General features: G+C 43.8%; 1 protein-coding gene across 1 annotated transcript in view; it reads right to left on the bottom strand.

Moving 5' to 3' along the window:
• TRIM55 (tripartite motif containing 55) overlaps window positions 1–14,812 on the bottom strand; it is a 38,367-nt gene extending 23,555 nt beyond the window's left edge. The window contains exons 1-5 of the mRNA XM_010198116.2: window positions 14,624–14,812; window positions 14,077–14,249; window positions 6,537–6,702; window positions 4,749–4,844; window positions 129–362 (exon numbers count right to left, since the gene is read on the bottom strand). Of these exons, the coding sequence (XP_010196418.1) occupies window positions 129–362; window positions 4,749–4,844; window positions 6,537–6,702; window positions 14,077–14,249; window positions 14,624–14,812 (858 nt within the window). The remainder of the gene's footprint in view (window positions 1–128; window positions 363–4,748; window positions 4,845–6,536; window positions 6,703–14,076; window positions 14,250–14,623) is intronic.
• Between the last annotated feature and the right edge of the window lie 7,220 nt (window positions 14,813–22,032).

The raw sequence follows: 22,032 nt of genomic DNA, 5'->3' as shown, positions 1-22,032 counted from the left end.
TTAAAAAAGTGAACTTGTATAAATGTTCACTCAAAGAAACTCTGAATGTGCCTAAAACTGAGAAATGCTCAAACAGTATTTTGATAAACCCATCATTCTTTTTCTGTCTCTCCCTATAGACTTTATACCTGCAAAAACACAGCCATTTCTGGTTCTTCCATGAACTGAATTCCTGATTCAACCAGCTTTGACACAGCTTCCAAATGATCCGCATACTTCTTCATCAGAGAGCGGACGTGTTCCAGTTTCTCCTCTTGGGTTCTAGTGATTATTTGTGTCATCTCATTTTTTCTTTCTTCCAGTACAGAATAGAGATAATCAAATTTTTCACACAGTTGCTCTTTCTGTCGTCTGCAGCATTCCTGTGAATCATTTGGTTTATGTTAAACATGTTATGTTCTTAAAAGAGTTTCTATTTTTACAGTTACTTGGAAGCACTTTCATCAAAGAAATTCCTCTTTCTGAACAGTGCAAAGAATTCTGAATGACCCCAGAGACTTTTACAGTTTTCAAAGTCCAAGCTATTGGAACAAAAGTTTTAAAACTGTTCTGAAACTCTGAGTTTCAAGCCACTGAGAGCCCCCAAACAGGTTATTGTCAATCTGATAAAAAAATTGTGAAAGATATTTATAATGTCTGTAGCGTTACATCAAAGCCTGTAGAAAAAATACACCCCCCTGCCCATCTTAGCAGCTGGGTTCATTTGCACTGATAGAATGGTTTTTAAAGGAGTGATGATCTCAAATCAGATCTAGAGTTTTGGTTTTTTTTCTACTAGAGAACCTGGAACTATCCTTGCTGGGCTTGATTTTCACTTGCATCCGCTTAGACTCTGTTTTGACAACAGGTGTCCATTGTATTCCATATACTGTGCATTGAAGGAAGTGGAGGTACCACAAATTACATAGTGTGTGACAAAAGCACAAGGAGGAGAAATCAGTTTCTAACCTTGCCTTCAGACACTGATTTTCACATCATTTTTTGAGATACACTTAGTGTCCTTCCAAAGAGAAAACATGGCATATTTTACTGAGTAAGGAGGACGGATTTGATGACCGCTTCATTGAGTGCTCTCTAATACGAACACGCTGCACTTGCAAGGATTTATGAGGAGGAAATGGGAGACAAGTTATCTGTAATGTCTGAGGTCAACCAAATAGAAGTACTTGAGTCATCTGTGTGCCCTAGGGCACACAGATGGGCATAACCTTATTGTGGTTATGTCTGGTTGTGGATGGTGGTGATTATTTAAATCTTTCCTAGGAACTGAAGCTGAATCAATTCCTCATCTTCATCTCTTGAGGCATAATGCTCAGATCCTGGCAGCATAGGATTATTAACAGTCCCACAGTACTTCTGGAAGTGATAAGACTAATTATTCATAGCACTTGGCCAGAGAGAATCCCACTTTTTTCTTGACTTTCAGCCAGAGCCCTTTCCTACAAGTGGTGATAGTCTGCTCTGTGTGGTTCAAAGGAGAAAGCCTTTCAAAGTTAGATATGTGGCCAAAAATCGCTGAGGTGTGGGGAGTGAATACAGATCTGTTGCTTTGACTCAAGCACTCACCTCTGCTTCCCAATGAGAAAGTCTAGGCTAAACAGGCACTCCTAATTTAAAACTCCTTGTGGGGGGACAGGCTTGTCCTGCCCTTCTGGAGGTCCTTGCCACTTCCCAGAAATGCCTGATTAGTGAATTATAGGGTGAGGATAGGGAAGTTTTCAAACCAACTGAGTCACAGTTCCTGCCTGTTATTCTATTGTTCAGACCTCAATCTTCCTCTCCTCTTTCACTCCTCTCATAGTGTTCTCCCAGGGTTTCCCGCACTTCCACTTACTCCAGACTCCACTTTGGTTTAGTCTACAATGATGTCCTCTGAAATGTCATTGGGATCAATTGTAAAACAACCTTAATTTCAAGACAGGTGTGTGCTATCTTTGCCATTTGACACAGGACAAGCATTAGGGGAAGAAGAGTAAGACAGTGATAGTAGTCTGAAAGATCATTAGAGAGGTCTCTAAGCTCTAATATATATTATTTCCTGTCAGCAAACATTACAGAGTTTTGAATAGCAAGGGTGAGAGTGCAAAACAGGTTTCTAACTCCAAATGCTGAAATACTTCTGAAGTATTCTTTTTCTGTACAAAATGTTCCCATATGAAGTCTCTGCCTGATGGAATTACCCTAATCCGATTCTGAACAATTAAAAAAGGTTGACAAAACCACAACTTTCCATTCTATAAAGTTCTCAGCCTTTTTGGTTTTAAAACATGGTTACAGCAAAAAGAGAATTGTCCTTGCTGCTGAGCATGAGTCAAACTGCTTTTTCTGAAGTATCTGAATTGAGTGGCCTGCTCTATTAGCACATGAAATAAACACTGTAACTTTTCCTTCAGCGTTTGACCCATATTGTTTACAGGGCTAAACAGTACTTATTTATAATTGTTTTACAGTATTTAGCACTGTATATTCCCTTTTAAAAAATTTCCAGTATAATATGTGAATTTGGTCTACCTTGCAGTAAGTTGAAAGCTGTACAAGTATTATTCCATTTTGTGGTTTGTTTTTTTCCTGTATTTTAGAATTGAATAGGAGCAGTAGATAAATATAGAACTGTAGGCTATTGCTTACTCCAGCTAAAGGAATACAGGCATGTATTTTCTGCTAAAGCAGATATTTATTGCTCTCTGCAAAGTGCTAACCAGAGAGAAGAGACCATCCAGTATTATATGTGTTATTTCCACTTTTCTCAGTTCCAGCTGCATCTTTTCATCTTCAAGGACAAACTGATGGCAGTTCAGACAAAGCTCTTGTATGGTAGTAAATGTGATTTGCTTGAAATGTAGCATGGAAGTGCCAAAGTAAGCTCTAACATCTATTGTCTGCAATCTTTGACTTTAAAGGTGAAAAGCCAGTCAAAACATCTAAAGGTAAAATGGCTGAACTTTCTTTGGGCTCCCAGTTTAAAGGTTAGACTTTAAACTGAGTGGATGACTCTGAGGAAGCCAGTTTCAGAAACTGTTGTATTTGTTAAGGTATTTTTAGCACAGTGTTTTCTCCATGCTTTAGAATAAATGTTTGAAGTTTTGTTTCTGGTTCAGCTAGTTCAACGTAAATAAGTATAAGCTTTTGCTTTTGTATCATTCAAATTTCTGCAGTTAACCTACTTGAAAGGCTTTTATTCTGTCTGCAAAGTCCTGATAACAGTCAATTTCATCCTTCCAACATGGAGGCTTCCTGACTACAGAGTTCTGCCTGCTGCTAATGTGCTCTCTCATTTACTTGGGCTAATGGTTTTACATTCTTTGAACCAAACTTGGATATTTTCTGGTCTTCCTTGCTTTGAGGAAACAGGAGCCTTGGGCAATTGTGTACATAGATTGTGGAATCCATTTTTCGTACCAATTAGAATCTATACATCTTCGATTAACTTCTCATTCTCTGCCTTTTCTCTTTTCTGCTTCAGCTCTGAAGGGTCAATATAATTCTAATTGGGCTGAGAGAGATGCGACTCCTTCACTAGATGCTTCATCAACCTCTGATCATAAAATCAATTCATATGAGTCCCTTTCAGCCTGTTGCTCTGTGATGTTCAAATTGGTCAGAGCTGATATTTATATTTGCTTTGCTGGTGCAAACATCTTGGAGGAAACGAAAGCCACTTCTGCTATTGAATGACACAAAATTAATTCCAGCTGTGTCAGAATAAGACCTTTACCAGAAAATCCACTAAGAACTCAAACTCGTGACCCTCAAAACAAAACTGCTTAAAAGACAATCTAAGTGTAGTAAAAAAATTCTTCTGTGCAGCAACCAAAATAACCAAATACAGAGACATACCTGAGAGCAGCACTGTGGCTATTCTGTGGCTGGCACTAAGGCATAGGACCAGTCAGGCTCTAGACTAATACTGGTCCTTGACAGCTCTAAAACCTGATCTTAGATGTTAAATGAGCTGGGAGTTGATGGCATTTTGTTGGAACTGCTTGTAACTTTAGTGATATCCTAGCCACCAAGAAGTTTGAGCAATGTCTCTCACTATAAGGGAGACATTGTGGTGCTGAATGTGTTCAAAGAAGGGCAACAAAGCTGGTGAGGGGTCTAGAGAACAAGTCTTACGAGGAGTGGCTGAGGGAACTGGGCTTGTTTAGTCTGGAGAAGGAGAGGCTGAGGGGAGGCCGTATCACTCTAAACCTGAAAGGAGATTGTAGTGAGGTGGGGGTTGGTCTCTTCTCCCCAGGAATGAATGATAGGACAAGAGGAAATGGGCTCAAGTTGTGCCAGGGGAGGTTTAGGTTGGATATTAGGAAAAGCTTTTTCACTGAAAGGGTTGTTAAGCATTGGAATAAGCTGCCCAGGGAAGCAGTTGAGTCACCATCCTGGAAGGTATTTAAAAGATGCATAGATGTGGCACTTAGGAAAACAGTTTAGTGGTGGACGTGGCAGTGCAGGGTTAACGGTTAGACTCGATGATCTTAATGGTCTTTTTCAACCTAAATGATTCTATGATTCTAAGATGTGCTGATATGGATTACCCTTACCCATTGTGCTCAACTGCATGTCCAATGTCAGGGGCAGGGTGCTGAGCAGGATGTTTGGTTGAGGCAGTATGAAGCCATGGGCAATGGTTTAGCAAAATGACATAGAAATGCATTTGGTAAAGTGAGATCTGTCAAAGAATGATCATTACCAGCAGTTTAAAAGATGTGGCTTCACAGTGAAATAACTGCATTTAAAGAGGTATTACCTACCTCAACAGTCTTACAGGTTTCCTCCAGCTGCGTGACTATCCCTTGCACTCTGTCGTTGGTCCCCACCAGGACTGCAATGCCATCACTCAGCTCAGACTAGGCCATAAGGGGAGAGCAAGAAGGAAGGTGTTAGACATTGTTTGACTTCAGGCTCGCACATCTGACAGTGAGGAGCAGGAGACCACTGAGCTATACCAGTGTATTAGCGTTTCTTTCTGCCAGAACCAAGGAAAATTGGAGCTTTACCCGCTCACAAGTTACCTGCAAGTACTTTGATGTCAGTTTCCTCTCCCAAAACACCATGAAAACATCAACATTTTGAAACTTTTCCTGGAGAAGAAACTGTCATTTGGAAAGGAGGAAGCACTTTGTTCTAGGAGCCTCTTCTAGATGCTATTGTCTGAAGTGCTATGTTTCAATAGCCCCAAAATATTCCCTTTGGATTTGTTGAGAGAAAATACTTTGTCTCTAGTGGTTTTGTGGGTATTTTTAATATCAGGGTCTAGCTGTGCCACTGTGGTATTTCCCTGAGGACTGTAGCTCTTTGCCCTGGTAAGGACAAGAGGTGGTCCATGGACCTGGAGGGACCAAGGCATTACAGAGACCCTGATATGAGGGCAGTGGGCTGGGGCTGTGGTGAGAGGGGAAAGGAGAAGGGAGAGGGAAAAAGTGGAAGCTGAGCCACCGGTATGAGAGAAATGAGTGGAAGAAGGAAATGGCCTCTGGGGATGGGTGGGGGTGGGTGAAGTATCTTTGGAAGAGAAGAGACAGAGAACCTAGTCCCTAGGGAACTTGGTGAGGGTGCTGGGGAGGGCAAGGGACCTCTGGCACACCATTTTAGTCACAGAGGCAATGGTGTCCATGACCTCACAGCTTTGTAAAAGATCCTTTGAAGCACCTATCCTGAAGCCTCTGGGTTATACCTCCAGTCTTGGGCATGACAGTCCCTTTCAGCAGACAGTCTGAGAAGGAAACCACTGCTTGCAAATCTCCATGCAAAGAGAGTGATTGGGGGTATGGATTAGGTCCAAGAAACTTCTCCCCCTTCTCTCTCCTTTTTTGATTGAAAAGGATGTTTGTAAGTACTTTCCTAAAGCTACTTCTCATTTGTAGTTCCCACACACAAGCATCTGTGTGACAAAGTTGGAGGCTGGGATTGCAAACTTGGCCTGTCTGATTGCTTGCCCCACTGGGGCCCTCAAGAAAAATGAGCTGTTTATCTCAGGAGGATAACCTAGTGAGTCAGGTTTTGAATTAATACTGTATTAAAAATAAACAAGTCTTTTACTGGTGACAGCAAGGGCAGAGGATGTTAGGTACATCCTGTGCAGCCAACTATTGAGTATTCTTGCGTTCACTTGCAAGAGCAGGTTTTTCACTTAACTTTTCTTAAAAATTGAATGCTTAAAGGAAAAAGTGCCTGATAGTTAATTGTTTGGTTTGTAATGATCTCTTAGCTTTTCAGTTCGTATGTTGGAAATCTCATTTGTCTTTCTGATCTAAAAGCACTGGAAAAAAAAGCCTTGAAAGAGAGATCCTCAGCTTCATATCAAATCACCGTCTAAAATGTTTACTCACTATATAGACAAAAATTGGGTCACTTTAATATCTTTCTGTCCTGTGTTTCTAAACGGTTCCTATAGATTTGTGTGAGCCTTTCATTCATACACAGGAATGGCAAAGGCAACCCCAGTCCCCTTTGGAAACTCACAGCAAGCCCATGGGAATATTTGCCTGTCAATGGTCCTGTCATTTGCTGGGAAGACAGAGATACAAAAAGATATTTACCTTCTGTTGCTGGTAAACATTTGTGAGAGGAGCAACTTGACAGTCTTTGTGGGCACCAAAGACTTTGCACAAGGAGCAGGTGGGCATTTCACAGTTCAAACAATAGATATTAATTCTCTCATCTTCATGCTCTTCACACATTGGCTGGTCACATTTCCTTTCAGGTCTGCAGAAGAAAACAAGTTTAAAACAAACTTGGCGCTCAGGAGTTTCTGCTGACAACACTTATGGTATCAGCATGAAATACAGTACATTTGTATAGCAATGCTCAAGGCTGGCCTGAATATGCAGCATAGACTAAAACCTGCCACATGGGATGACTAAATACACAACAGTACAACTTAATGTCCTTACACAACAGGATGTGGTGAGAAAATAGCAACATGACTTCATACGGGGATTCCAGCTGGGAGTGTGACTGAATCCTTGCTCATATTTAAAAATGTAAATAACCTCACTTACAGTGAGCTCAGACTACTTGTGTACTTTAATTAGCATGTTATCTAACATCTGTCTGAAATATGAAACATATATAATTTCTTTTCCTCTTGCAAAACATTGGGCACTTAGCCTTAATTCAGCAAAGCTCTTATGCAGGGGACTCATTTGAAGCAAGAGTTGTAGGTATTGATGAACCTTTATGCCCTTAAATCTCTATCGCTGATGATGAGCTTGTGAGGCCCAGGTCAGGACTGTCACTATCAAAAAGGATTGGGTCCTTGCGGCCTTTACACTAGGCCAACCACCAAAATAAGGTCTCACACAAATTACTTTTAGTCAGATGATACATGTCTGGCTTGTACAATGTCAAACATTTTAACAGTATGTAACTTGATTGTACCTGTCACCAAGGGCATGGGTTACACAAGAAGCATTCCCCTCCTGCGCCAAGCCAGAAACTGTCACCAGACTATAGTTGAGTCCTAACTTTGTCTTCACCAAAATGATTTAACCATATACACACAAGCCATTCCCTGTCATTTTAGGAGCTTATCATTATTTTAGGTTATATTACAGTAGAGTTTTTCCATATAGTCAGATAGAGTGGGCATGGCATTTATTTTTTAATGACAAAGTACAGGTTTTCTCTTCCAAAGGGAATAGAACATGATCAATTAGATGTGTTTAAAAAAAGATAAGAAAATATCTCGTGTATTCATAATTTCTACTTTCAGGAGGGCACTGCAATTTAAAGGGCTCATAAGAAAAATCTGTAACTTGCAATGTAACACGATATACCATCACAAACCAAGATGGATGCTTCTGAAAGAAGCCCATATTACTGGAGTCTGATTTCCAGCCTACATTTACATAAGGCACTCAGTATGTCAAATCCAGCATTGTTTCAATGCTAGTCAAATGGGGTGTGTTTCCACTATAAAAATGTTTTGCATTGTTTGCAGATGAATGTAAACAGCCCTGTACATATTCATGTTACAGTGCAGCAGTGGGAGGGCAGTGGGAGTAGTGAGGGAAATAACATACAATGAGTTTAAAAGTGATTAATTAAGCCTGAAATAGCTGCTCTTCTTGCAAATGTTTACAAGACCAAAACCAGAAACTACTAGAATGTTATTTGACACTGGAATGGTGCCACATGAAAGACATAGTACAAAGCAAAAAGGTGATGGTGTCAAGCAAGTTCAGCCAGAAGTAGCCAACCTTCAAAGGTGCCGCAAAGAGCTGGAAGAAACCTGGCAGAACTCCCTGAACTAGTGGGGCCCTGAGAACACTAGAAGTAAACAGACCTACAGTTTCCTTCTCAGGCTGTGGAAAATAATGAGTGATTTTTTTAGTATAACATTCCCTGACTTTAGAACAGATCTAGGTCTGTATTCGTGTAACAAAGATCAAAACACAGCCTCTAAGTTTAAAATGGTGGCTGCTTCTGAAACAGGAGATTAAAGAGTAGCCAATAGGTAAAGGACAGCATGGCTTTAGCAGAAGAAAAGATGCATCACAGCTGTGCTTGTGACCAAAGAAGCTGCAGATTGCTGAAATGACCTAAAAGCCTTGTGCTCTCACTCTCTGATTCTACTCTTTGAGATGCTAAGCCTGTGTTTGATTACTACAGGATTATTCTTTTCCAGTAAAATTTGGTTTATACCTTAATGTGCAGAGCCTTGTCCATGTTTTATGGAGGGAAGGATTCTCAGCATTGGTAAGGCCACATTTGGAGTACTGGGTCTTGTTCTGGGCTCCCCAGTGCATGAGAGATATGGACATACTTGAGGAGCCTAACAAAAGGCCCTGAAGACATGTAATGGTCTAGACCATCTCTCCCCTGTGAGGAAAGGCCGAGACATCTGTGACTTCTAGTGTGGATAAGAGAAGGTTCAGAGGAATCTTAACAATGATCTTGATCTTACCAGTACCTTCAGGTATCTAAATACTTGAAGGGAGGACGTAAGAAGGACAGAGCCAGGCTCTTTCCAGTGGTGCCCAGTAACAGGACCAGATGCAACAGGCACAAACTGAAACACAGGAGGTTCCCTCTGAACATCAAGAAACACTCTTTCACTATGAGCGTGACTGAGCACTGGCACAAGTTGCCCAAGGAGTTTGTGGAGTCTCCTTTCTTGGTGATACTCGAAGCCATGTGAACATAGTCCTGGGCAACTAAGTGGCCCTGCTCAAGCAGGGGGGTTGAAGCAGGTGACTTCCAGAGGTCCTAACTAGGCTCAATCATTTTGTGATTCTGTGATTTGGTGAGGAAATACAAAGTTGCTGGGCACATAAATGAGCACACATGAATTAAGGACATAGTAAGACGTTAGGACAACTGCTGCTCACTTAGCATATTTTCCATAGGATTTACAAATCCATTAAAATATCTACTGAAATCCTGAATCCAAGTCTGATAGTGTTTTCAGCGAATACCTTAATGTAGCTGTAGCTCTTCCTGTACCACCACATCACCTAACATCTGCACCTGGTCAAGGGATGGAGAAAATCTGCATGATGGTATGAGGTACAGTCAGGTCGCTCGTGAAGATATGAAACTGCATTGGCCCTAATATCAACCTTGGGCATACATTACTAATGACTGGCCTCCAGCTGACTTCCTCTGCTCAAAAGGTCCTTTTGAGTCTAGCAGTTCAGCCAGTTTTCAGTCCACTTCACTCTAGACCTTATTTCATCAGTTTGTTGCTAAAGATGTTACAGGAAAGTGTTGAAAGGCTGGATAAACAATATCCACTGCTATGCTCACTTTCACTGAGTTATCTCACTATGAAAGGCTATCAGGTCAGCCAGGCTGTTTTCCTCTATGATGATGACTAAATCTATGATGACTATTTCTAATCACCTTCTTGTCTTTATATGTTTGAAAATGGTTTCCAGGAGGGTTTGCTTGAACAGCTTTCCAGAGACCAGCGTGATGAAAACCAGCTTGTAGTTCCCTGGATTCTCCTCCTTGCACTTCTTGGCGACTGGAGTAACATTTGCTTTCTTTCACTCCAGTCCTCAGAAACCTATTCCAATTACTACAACCTTTCAAAGATTCTTGAGAGTGGCCTTGCAGTGACATCAGTCAGCTCCCCCATCACTCCTTGGTGCCTCCCATCAAGATGATAAATTTTTTTAACATTCCCTAACCTTATTACCCGTCCACTGAGGGTGAGTCTTCCTTGCTCTAGACTTTCCCACTGGTCTTAAGATTCCTGAAAACTGAAAGCTGAGGAAGGCTTTGAGTTCCTTAGCCTTTTCTATGTTCTTTGTCACAGGAGTCATTGTTCCATTTAGCAGTGTATCCACATTTTCTCTATTTTTCCTTTTGCTGCTGATGTACCTGTAGAAGTTCTTGTTAGCCTTCAAGTTCCTGGCCAGATTCAGGTCCAGGCAGGCTCCGAATTTCTAAACTCCATCAGTATATGTTTGGACAGTGTCTCAAAATATTCCTGAATTGCCCACCCACCTTATTGAGCACCTTATTGTATTGCTTATTTTTTAATGTTTTGTTTGTTTGGGGTTGGTTGGTTGGTTTTTTTTTAATCAGGAGCTCCCTGTCAATCAATACAGGTATCCTGCCACCATTACTTGAGCTCCTGTGTATGGGGATAGACCATTCCTGAGCTTGGAGGAGGTGGTCCTTGAAAATCATCTGCAATGATGGACTCTCCCAAAAATGGTGAAAAGCTTGTCAATACCCATTGTAGAAATGGAGCTTGTAAAATGAGAAGACCATAAAAATTTATATGGACATAGGGATTTGTGCAGCTTCATTACACTTGTCTCATGGTGAATGCATGGCCCAAGGAAAAAAAAACCAAACAACAAAACATTGGCGCACGTGAGCTTGGGGCTTTATCTCAGTGGGTAGTTGGAGAAGATCCAGGTGATCTCTCTCCTTGTCTCTTTCACTGCACAGTCTGCAGAGTTCCTCTTGCAGTTCACTCACTTGGCAACCTGTGGGCAGGGAGCTCATCTCCCTGGCCCTATCTGAGATCCCCAGGCATCTCTGCAGCCCATCCTGGAAAGCCACATGCTCCCTTGGGAGCTCTGTCTGAGGCATCTGATCTTCCTGGGACAGCCGCTGCTAGCAGTGCTGGCCACCCAGTCTCGTGGCATGTCACCAACATGGCTGGGGCTCTGCTGCAAAGGCTGCTGCGCATACTGCTCCCTCTGTGCTCAGGGCTGCAGGGACAGTGTTAGGTGTTGCTATTGTTAGGTATTGGCAGTGTGAGGTCAGTGGTTGGACTCTATGATCTTACAGGTCTTTTCCAACCACAATGATTATATGACAGTCTGTGCCAGGCTCTCCCTGATAGGTGCAAGGCAGAAAGAGCGCTTGACCCTCCCTGTTCAAGATTCAGCTAGTAACAAAGCTCAAAGCACCTTTTGATCAAGAATAGCCAACCAGGCTTGTTAGAGGCTGTCAGAGCTTGTGAGAACTCACAGCCTCCTGTGGCTACCTGTTCCTGGTAGCAGCAGGCAACCTGATGTTCCTCAGATAATTCATGTAATCAGTGTCCTACAGGCTTTCAAAGACTGGTTGAATATTTTAGTCAACTCTGTTTCCACCGGGTTCGGCCCTTAGCCAGCCTTTAAAGTATTGTTGGAGCCATGTCCTGCTTGAAGTTATCTTTCCCTGTGTTGCTAATAGTTTCTAAATTGGGCAACAGGCTACACTGTCATCAGCTGGAATTCGATGAGCAATGGGATAAAAGACCAGATGACGTGATTTTTAGTAATAGGAGCTGCTGTGTGTGAGGCTTGGGTAGACCCACCCCACAAGCCCATAGCTCAGCTCCTGCCCCGGCTTTTATTTTAAAAACCTTCCAATTACTTAATTCAAACAGAAATTCATTTAAAAAAAATATTGTTGAAATAAATTATGTTTGCCTAAGCAGGAGATAAAGCTTGCTCCCTGGCTGTATTCCCCTTACTCTCCTAAGTTCAAGTGAAACGCAGTTGGGAGCTAGAGTCATTCTGGCACATGGAAAGGTGATTTATACCCACTGGAGGACCTAAGGGGAAAAGGCTCCTGTGTGGAAATCACAGGTGCTGCCACTTTGAAGGGTTGTCTTGGGAAGATACAAGGAGGCAAAAGTCGCATCTCACCCATTGTCTTATATATATCTGCCAGACCCCAGCCCTCAGTTTGGAATAGAGTAGTACAAAAGGAAGGAACAGAGAAGACTTGATTTCCCTTGACTTTTTGGTTTCAGTGGGACAGCACAGGGTAAAGTCATGACAGATGTTGCTCAGAGTCTCACGAGAGCCTGAGGAACGTTAGGTGGAAGGAGATAAGCAGCTGAGGCCTACAAAGTGCCAAATAGTTTAGATAATGCTGCTATGCATTGCCACTGCTACGTAATCCTGATGACAACTTTCATCCTGAGGACACGTACAAAGGTTAAATGAGCACCATATCAGACTAAATAAATGAGCCTTTTGGACAAATATCTAAGCAAATTTTTGTTCATATTTGGATTCTTTTCTATGGTTCCCTTTTATTCATCATGTGTTTTACTTTTGTGGAAATAATAATAAAAAAATCTACTAAACCTCCTATGTTTCCATTTAACTGAATTTTGTTTCAATTGCCCATGAACTACATGGGAAAAGGAGCTGCATTGCTTTAATTTTTAAGTTAAAGACAAGTGCGAACTCTAAAAGAACCAAAACCAAGAAAGACATGAGATCACACATGTCCAACTTAATTGGTCAAAAGCAAAGTCCACCACTGCAGCTTTGCTGATTCATTTCCTCTGAGATTTTCCTGACTAAAATAATATTTGGGTATCAATGACACACACAAGGGTAGCTGACCTTCCCCTGGCACTGAGCGTGAAGGGTAGCAGAAAGGACAATTTTGTGCCAACTTCGTGCTCTCTGATGCTTTGGACCTCCAACCTATGCCTAGCTACAACAGTCCCTGAAGGGATTCAAACAGCTGAGAACAGCCAAAGCCGCTCTCAGGCTCCAAAACATTTTCTCTGCTGGTGACTATCCTCCTCTGCCGGAGGACAGTAGAAGTGCCCTAAGCCATTCCAGGCACTGGGCTCTGACGGTTCAGCTCCTTCTTGGGTTAGGATGGGAAGACTGTCAGGCAGCGTGGCCAGGATTACACCTTTCTTCCATGCCACACAAAAACAGCTCTATGGATTCATGCTGGTGACACCGGGCAGCTTCCCTGGGCGAGAGCTGCTTGCTTGGCAGCCTGGGGCCAGTCTTAGCTTCCCCCCTACTAAGTTCCTCAGAGTGGTACTACACATCTGACTCGTATCAGGGAAAAAGAGATGAGAATGCAACATTTTTCTATTGCTGGGTCCGTTATATATCCAATGCAGGCAATTAACATTCAGGAGTAATCTTACTTTTTAGGATTAATTTGTTTCTCTGCCCTGAGGTCCCAATTCTTGTGCACACCACACAGCATTGACGTGTATTATTTCTGATTATTCCTTCTTTTTTACTGAGTCCTAAATAAGACTTGATTTTATGAGTTCACTTCCCAATCTGACAGGAATGGAGGCTTTTTTCTTTCATTGAGTTTTGACTTGACATTGTGATGCAGGGTATCTTCTATGTGAAATTCAACCTTCTTCTTATTTGCACTGTCTGTCCCTCGAATTTCTAACAAGATTTGAAATGTCTTTCCCTTCTTCAGCATATGAACACGCCAGTTAAAGACAAATAATAAATATATGAGCCACTTTTAAAATAAATGATGTGAACCTAGCTACTTTTCCCTTGTTCATGTGAGTAGTCATGTTGACCTTAAGGGCTTTGTTTGTGCAGGTAAGTGTTGCTCATGGGAATAAGCACGGCACAGTCCTCTGCTGTAAGTGGAAGCAGGGAAATCCAGCACCTGCCTGGACATGGATTTCTGTACTCAGCGAGAGCTAACTTCATTGCACAGCAAAGAGGTATAGACACACACAGCAGCACGATCCCTTTTCCACATTTCCAAGAGACAAAAGAACTAAATCAACCTCACATGTGCCAAACAGAAAGGTCAAAGGCTACCAAGTCTCCTAAACTCTGTCTGCTTTTGTGGCAAACCTCCTCTGAAGTGCTTATGTTCCCTCATTACCTTGTGGACTCCTGCTTGTAGATGTCGATGATGTTCTCCACCAACAGGTTCCTCTGTAGCCCGTAGACACCGTGCCGGTCTAGCACCACTTCATGCCTGCAGGAGGGACAGCGAAAGCGGCCTCCCGAAGCCACGGTTGTGCCTCCCCTGGTCGGCAGGTAGGGATTGGAGGCCTGCTCTTGCCAAGCAGCACAAGGAGAGGTGAGTAAGGCCATGCAAAACCACAAAAAACCCTTTCAAAGGCACCAGGGTGAAAACAATTTGTCAGAATGCCTAGGCAGCTCCAAGAGCCATACACAGGAAAGCACCTGGCAACTGCTGGGTGAGGGGCCAGGTCCTCAGCTCACACACACACACGGCCACGTCCCCGCAGATAACAGGTGACACCTTAATCTGTGGTGAGCTCAGCCCTTTGCCAACTTTAAATCACTCCTCCCCCAATCTTACCAATTTAAAAGCAATCAACCAAAACATGTAAAAAAACCTGCTTTTCCATTCATTTCAGCCTGTGCTGCTTGGGAAGCAGCAGTAGTAGGAAGAAACTTACCTGGAAAATGTCGCTGGCACATTTCCGGCAGAGGTTGTGCTGGCAGGGCAGGATGACCACAGGCTTGGTGAACATCTCCAAGCAGATGGGGCAAATTAGCTGTTTCTCCAGGTTATCCATGGTTTGCTGCTCTTTGGAGAAGGACTTGTAGCTCAGGGAGGTGCTCATCCCTAGCTTTTCCAGGGGCATACGCTCAGGATCACGGTCTCGTGGAGAGGTTTCCGGGTTAATTTCCCTTGAAGTAAGTCCAAGGCTGCGCTGCAATCAGAGGCTCTCTGGATTGCTCTGGCTGGAGGACATTGTTTAAACGTGGGGCTGAGGGGAGCTGGGGCTGTTTTTAGCAGCACAACGTCACAAGATGCCATCCTGCCGTGCCCATATAAGCGCGTGAGAGGAGGACAGGCTGGGACAGGTGATGGCTGGTGGGGGAACGGGGAGGGGGGGGGAGTGGCTGGTGGGTCCCTGTTTCTCCTCACTCACACATGGTGGCCTTCATCCCTTGAGGAGGAGAGTGAGCGATAAGCAAATGCAGTCCACTCCCCTCTCTTATGTCTGCATGGCAGCAGCGAGCACTGGGCTGCCCCAATCTACTCAGGCACAGGCTGCAGCCTAATAAATACTCTGCTTTGAGCAAGCAGCCATGGCTATGAGATGCAGGATGTAATTCTGTTCTTGCATTTTGGCAGGCTCCGGTATCTTCCCTTTTTCCAAGGTGTGAAGCATATGTGTTTGCTGGAGAAGACAATAGGAGTCATGGCTGTACCTGAGCTCAGACACTTCAGGGTGCAAATGTGTCACCACCTTGAAAATCAGTTGAAAAATCCCAACTGCTTGCCTATAACTGTGCTTAAGTTTCTTCTGGAAATGTTTTGTTTGTTTTAGGAGATGTAACATAAGAATCTAACTCAACTGTTCAAGCTATTAACTCCACAGTGGCTTAAATATGCCCCAGAAACATTATTTGAATTTTCTTATGAGGAAGAGACAGAAGAAATATAGTATGAAAAGCTTTCATTTGTACTGCTAGAGAATAGGTGCTAATTGTATAAGCACTCTCTCTGCATAGTTTAATTCAAATATATTTTCGTTTTCGGCACTGCTGTGTTTATATCTGTTTATTAGACACTGATATCCCTCTCAGCTTGGCACGTGTTCTAGAGTTATTTTTAAAATGACAATTTCCCAGATAATTTGTGGCATGTGATGCCTGATCTTAAGGGAAAGCCATCTGTGCTTCTACTTGTCAATAATTTGTCACACAACTGTACAAGGAATAAATATCTCTTCCTCAAATTTAAGACAAAGTCCCCACATGCACTGTATAAAATCACTTTGCCACTCTACTGTACATGTAATCAGAATATTTTCTTGTCTTTCAGTCAATAACCACAATACCTTCTCCATTAAGTGTTCTGAAGAAAGACCTCACATTTATTCCACTCTGTAACTGAATAGGGTTTGCATCTGAAATATGCTACAGAGCGACTGAGCAAGTCCCTTACGTGTCAAGGGGCAGACCCTGACTCCAAAGCAGGGCCCTTTATCTGTGTGCATACAGTCTGGAAACCATGCACTTCAGGGAAATGTAAAAGTGAAGGTTTTCATGGATTTCTTGCATGAAAATTAATAGTGTTCTCTACATGCAATGGCAAGGAATCATGTTAAATTAAATGTGTTATTGACTACCTTATTTTCAATGCCTTGCAGACTTTTAAGTGAAATGGGTGAAAAGTGAAAAGTGCCCCCATTAGCAGCCTACCAAGCTAGAATTTTCCCCACGTAAACACACATATTTGTCAGCAGTCACATAAAAACAAATGGATTTTTCTGAGGACTTGCGTTCATGGGAAATTTGTAACAGCTTAGTTAAACGCATTTGAAATCACACCTTTGTTCCAACTGCCTGGTTGAAAATCCTGGAGCCAAACAGGAGAGGCTGCTCCAGCAGCTGAGCCACGGACAGCTGGGGCTTTGGAGGAGGGCCGGCAGGGAGCCCTTCCTGGCAGCAGTGGGAAGGTATTTCTCTTCTTCCCTTCCCCTCTGTGTCCGGGTCAGAGGTGACTTTTGTGTGTGGAGGAATTCGAATGCCTCATTCCTGCCCTCCTAACTCTGAGTCAGCTGCCCCTTGCACACCACAATCTGCTTTAATAAGGGACTTTGAATTAAATGAGGAAAGCTGTCCTTGCCCGATGAGGCAGGCACGGGTAGAAATGGAGAGATTCTTGGGAGAAAAAGCTGAAGGTCAGAAATGTCAGTGCAGAGAAACACCTGCATATGGTGACGTAGGGATGGGGATGTTCATGGCATGGAAAAAAGATGAGGGATCATGATGCTGTGCTGGACTATGAACTGAGGCACTTCTCAGAGTGTAATGTGCCTCTGGGATGTAATTTTGGTGAATTTATACTTACCTGTGGTAGCCCAAAAGAAACTTTCCTTCAACAGGCTGAGTGTGACACTTGATGCATCTGCAGAGGACACTCGATGGCAACAAGGCAAGGGACGGTCTGCTGCTGGTTCTCCCCCTTCTGTGTGCTGAAGCACACTAACACAGAATGGATAATAAACATACGGGAGGGTAGTGCAGCCTGCCTTCAGCTGGGATTGCTCAGGCTGGACTTTGAAGAACTCACAGTGAGAAAGAGCTCGTCAACCTTCTGTATCTCCCTGACAGCCCTGTCACCTTCCTCTTCCTCCCCTTCTGCACCTGCAATAGAAGACCACCAAAGTATATCATCAGTATATGTCCAAAGAGCCACCAAGAAGGGCAAGAGGATCTGCTTTAACCTCACTCCCCAACAAAACTCTGGACATCTACCAGCCATCACCAAGAAGAAAACATCATTTAAAAATGGAGTTTTTTTGCAGGGTTGCTTGTCTGGGAACATTACCTGGCTTTGCTGACACGAACAGAACACTAGTTCCTAGAGACACACTTGCTTTTACAGACATTACTTCTAACTCCTCTATTTTTGCAGCTGAATAGCAGCTTGCAGGCTGTGGACTGATGGCAAGGAGAGCCTGTAAGGCTGGCTGCAAAGCAGTGGGTTTAGGAGGGGGATTTGGAAGAGGAAGGAGAGGTTGAACGATGTCCAGCTTCAGGTTTCAATGCCATAATGACATGCCTGGATTTTGCATTCACAGAATTCCCCTCTGCAACCTCTTATCTTGTACCAGTACTGCAAAGTTCTGTGCATCAGTCAGAGCCCTGTGGCTCTCTTGCATGGCTGGAAAACAAAGTGAAAAATGTGTATTTTCTCCAGAGGATAACTCCCGTGTGACTCACCTCCCCACTGAGCCCAGCAAAGACACAGCCCGCTCTGCAAGCACCAGGGTCCTTGTTCAGGCATCCTCAGTCCATGGTGGTGCCGTGGAGTTCCCTGGTCCGTGGTCGCTCAGTGCCCCAGCCTGCCACCATGTCCCCTCTCACTTGCCTTCATGGCTGAGCTAGCACCTTGCCAGCAGACAGGCCAGGGATAGGCAGACCCCTGTGTGCTGCTGCCTCCATTTCTGCCCACCTGAATGTGAGATTTAGACTAAAATGACAATGAAGCCTTCTCCTCCCTCCATCCTGATAGCTCTGCTTGTTGTTTTGACTGAAAATTATTTGCATCTTTAGCCAAGCATCCCTTGGGAAGGTAGGGCAGAGGCTCTCCATCCACCTCACCTTTTATCTGTACCCATTCATCCTGCAGCAAACAGTCCCTCAGCAGGGGATGGTGAGCACCAACACTCCCACCTACAGCTGGCATATTGCAGAAACTTTAATTTCAGTTACACTTGCAGCAACTTACCAAGCCAATGAGACAGCTAGAAAATGAAGCCCTCCTACCTATACAAGTGCAAACTGCAAATGGTATCTTGCATTTCATGATTGTACTGTGACCAGCCCACGACAAAACTACCAAAACTACCCTTGTATGTGACTCAATTTATGCAGCCAGAGAGAGTCTCTGCAACAGAGACAAGTAGTTTTGAAAACAGTTGCCTTTTGAGATTGACATTTTCCCACTCAACATATATATTTGTCTTTGTGTACCTCATACATGATGATGGGCCATATGCGGTCAGCATTTGGAGACCTTCTAAAAACAACCTGAGAGACAGTTTCAGATCTCCAGGAAAACAAGGACCAGCACAAGAGAGAACATCTTTAAAAAATTCCTTTTTGCATGTACAAAATCACAGCAGCAGGGACAAGTACAAAAAACATTTCTAAGGGGGAGTCACTGGGAGCACATCAAATGTGTAAGAGCACGGGATTTCAGGGGCAAGCTACAAAGAACAGTCAGAGGGATGATAGCTGCCCTTTTCTTTTGAATAGGGGATGGACACTGACCTGAGCTGAATTGTGTTCAAAAGCAGCCTTCTCTGGCTTGTCCATGTTCAAGGAGCTTCCACAGTTTCCAGCAGACAGAAACATGGGACAAAAAGGGCACATGAACTAGATTATACTGTCTATTCCAGATTCATCAGTAGTACCAACATAAGTCATAGCAGACAAACCTCAGAGATTTGGATTAAAAGACCCTGAAATGAGGAAAGTCCATGGATGAACCGCACTAGGGAGTCACCCACTCAGTGCCGTCAAGACACAAAGCTGTGATGGGGATCACCACCCTTGGCTGCCTGTCTGGGAGAGACAGACCATAGAATCCTAGAATCATAGACTCATTACAGCTGGAAGAGACGTTTAAGATCATCAAGTCCAGCCTTTGTCCCAGCCCTATCAACCACTAGACCATTTCCCTAAGTTCCACATCCAACTGTCTCTTAAACACCTCCAGGGATGGTGACTCCACCACGACCCTGGGCAGCCCTTTGCAATGCCTGACAGTGCTTTCAGTAGAGAAGTTCCTCCTCATATCCAGCCTGAACCTCCCCTGGCACAACTTGAGGCCGTTTCCTCTTGTTCTATTGCTTGCTATGAGGGAGAACAGGCCGACTCCTACCTCACTACAACTTCCTTTCAGGTAGTTGTAAAGAGTGATAAGGTCTCCTCTGAGCCTTCTTTTCTCCAGGCTAAACAGCCCCAGATCCCTCAGCCGTTCCTCAGATGAGATGTGCTCCAAATCCCTTCCTAGCTTGGTAGTCTGCCTCTGGATCCTCTCCAGCACCTCAATGTCCTTCTTGGAGAGAACGGGCCAGAACTTGGCACAGTATTCGAGGTGTGGCCTCAACCAAGTTGAGTACAGGGGAGTAATCACCTCCTTCCTCCTGCTGACAACACTGTTCCTGATCCAGACCAGGATGCCATTGGCCTTCTTGGCCACCTGGGCACACGGCTTGCTCATGTTCAGCCACTTGTCAACCAACACCTCCAGATCCCTCTGCCTGGCAGCTTTCCAGACACTCCTCCCGAAGCCTGTAGCACTGCTGGGAGTTGTTGTGGCCCAAGTGCAAGACCCAGCACTTGGCGTTATTAAAACTCATGGTATTAGCCTTGGCCCAGCCATCCAGCCTATCTAGATCTCTCTGTAAAGCTTCTCTACCCTCAAGCAGATCGACACTTCTACCCAGCTTGGTGTCATCTGCAAACTTACTAAGGGTGCACTCTATCCCCTCATCCAGATCAATAATGAAGATGTTAAACAGGAGTGGCCCCAGTACTGAGCCCTGGGGGACACCACTCGTGACTGGCTGCCAACTGGATTTAACTCCATTGACAACCACTCTTTGGACTCAACCGTGTAACCAGTTTTTCACCCAGGAAAGTGTCTGTCCATCCAAGCCAAGAACAGCCAATTTCTCTAAGAGAACGCTATGGGAAACACTGTCAAATGCCTTATTAAAGTCAAGGTAGACAATATCCACAGCCTTTCCTTCATCCAACAAGCGGCTCACTGTCATAGAAGATCAGGTTTGTTAAACAGGATCTGCCCTTCATAGTCCCATGCTGAGTGGACCTGATCACCTGGTTGTCCTGCGTGTGCTGCATAATAGAACTTAGGATGATCTGCTCCATCAGCTTTCCAGGCACTGAAGTGAAACTGACAGGCTTGTAATTTCCAAGATCATCCTTCTGTCCCTTCTTATATATGGGTGTTATATTTTGTGTGATTCTGTAACTGGGTCTTAACTTCCAGGGAGATGGGGTGACCCCAAATGGTGACTAAGATGAGGTGTTTATCCTCATCTCTGCAGCTACCTGTATTCTCTGAGATCTCGAATCAGTGAGTCTGAAAAGACAGACTGCTGGTGCTGCAGAATAATAAACAAGCGATGAGCAGTTCAGTATCTCCCTGAGCTATACACTTTACAAGCCCAGAGATTTCCCAAATCTGTCTCCCCTTGACATGTTAATGATAAAAAGAGACCTGCATTTCACAAGCAAAGCATAAGAGTATGTCCAAAGCACTGTATGGAGGAAGTACTGCTTGTGGAGAAGAAATAGCCCGGCACTACTGCCTACCTAAAAATAGGTCCTCTCCAGGGCAAGGGACAAGTTTCAGAGATAACAGGCACAGGCTTGCTTTTCCACACGCCCAAATATGCCCTGCAATGAGAATGAGATGTGAAGGGAGAAATGATTTATAAATAGAACAAAATCAGTTAGCAAAATGGCGTTTGCACAGGTTAGAAAAGTGGGAGAATCTTGTTTCTTGTTGGAGAGTAAGTGCTTTGCTATTTTAATGCTGTCCCCCACTTTTCAAATGCAGCCATGAACCTTTCCTCTCTACTTTGCTACCGCATCATCCCATGGGAAAATGTTTGTAAATCATGGCTACAAGTCTGCCCTCCTGGCAGAGAGGAAGGAATGATGGCTCCTCCCTGAGCTCCTGCATTGTATGGAAAAACACAGGTGTTTAGTGCCCATTAGCAGCAGAGTTGGTGCTGTGACAGCAGGGCTGGAAACAAGTGGCACAGCCAGGGCAGTGCTAGGGGCCCTCCTGAGGGTACCAGGATTTAAGGAAAAGGTGATTGTAAAGTTTTAGCAGTACAAATTTTGACTGGAGGACAGATTTGATTTCTGCTCTGGCCTTAATGTGCCACAGCACTTCCCTTTAAACCTTGCTGCCCCAAACCCAGCTGTGTCATTAGGAAAACAAGTGATGTTCAATAGAGAAGCAGCTTGCATTTCACTGTACAGATCCAGCTCAGGCTTCCCAGCTGGTGTCAGCTCATCACTTCACAGAGATATAGCCCTGTCCCAGTGTCAAGTTTCTTCCCAGCCTTGGTCTGCTCAACATAAGCCACTTGATGCTATTTCAGTATGTCCTCTCTGTAGCTCAGCTAGCAGAGCAGAGGAGCACAGGTACGGGGTTTTTTTTTAATCCAGGACAATGCTAAGTTCTTTAGTTCAAAGGAGTAACTGGTTTTAAGGTTATAATCAACACATCACTTTACATCATGAGACTGTCCCAGCTCCCTAGGCTGGTCTAGGTTATGTTTTTACTCATCCCCATCTT

Source organism: Colius striatus, chromosome 4 (genome assembly GCF_028858725.1).
Source record: "Colius striatus isolate bColStr4 chromosome 4, bColStr4.1.hap1, whole genome shotgun sequence".
Lineage (NCBI taxonomy): Eukaryota > Metazoa > Chordata > Aves > Coliiformes > Coliidae > Colius > Colius striatus.
Note: the sequence above shows the minus strand (reverse complement) of the source record. Positions and strands in the feature narration are given on the sequence as shown.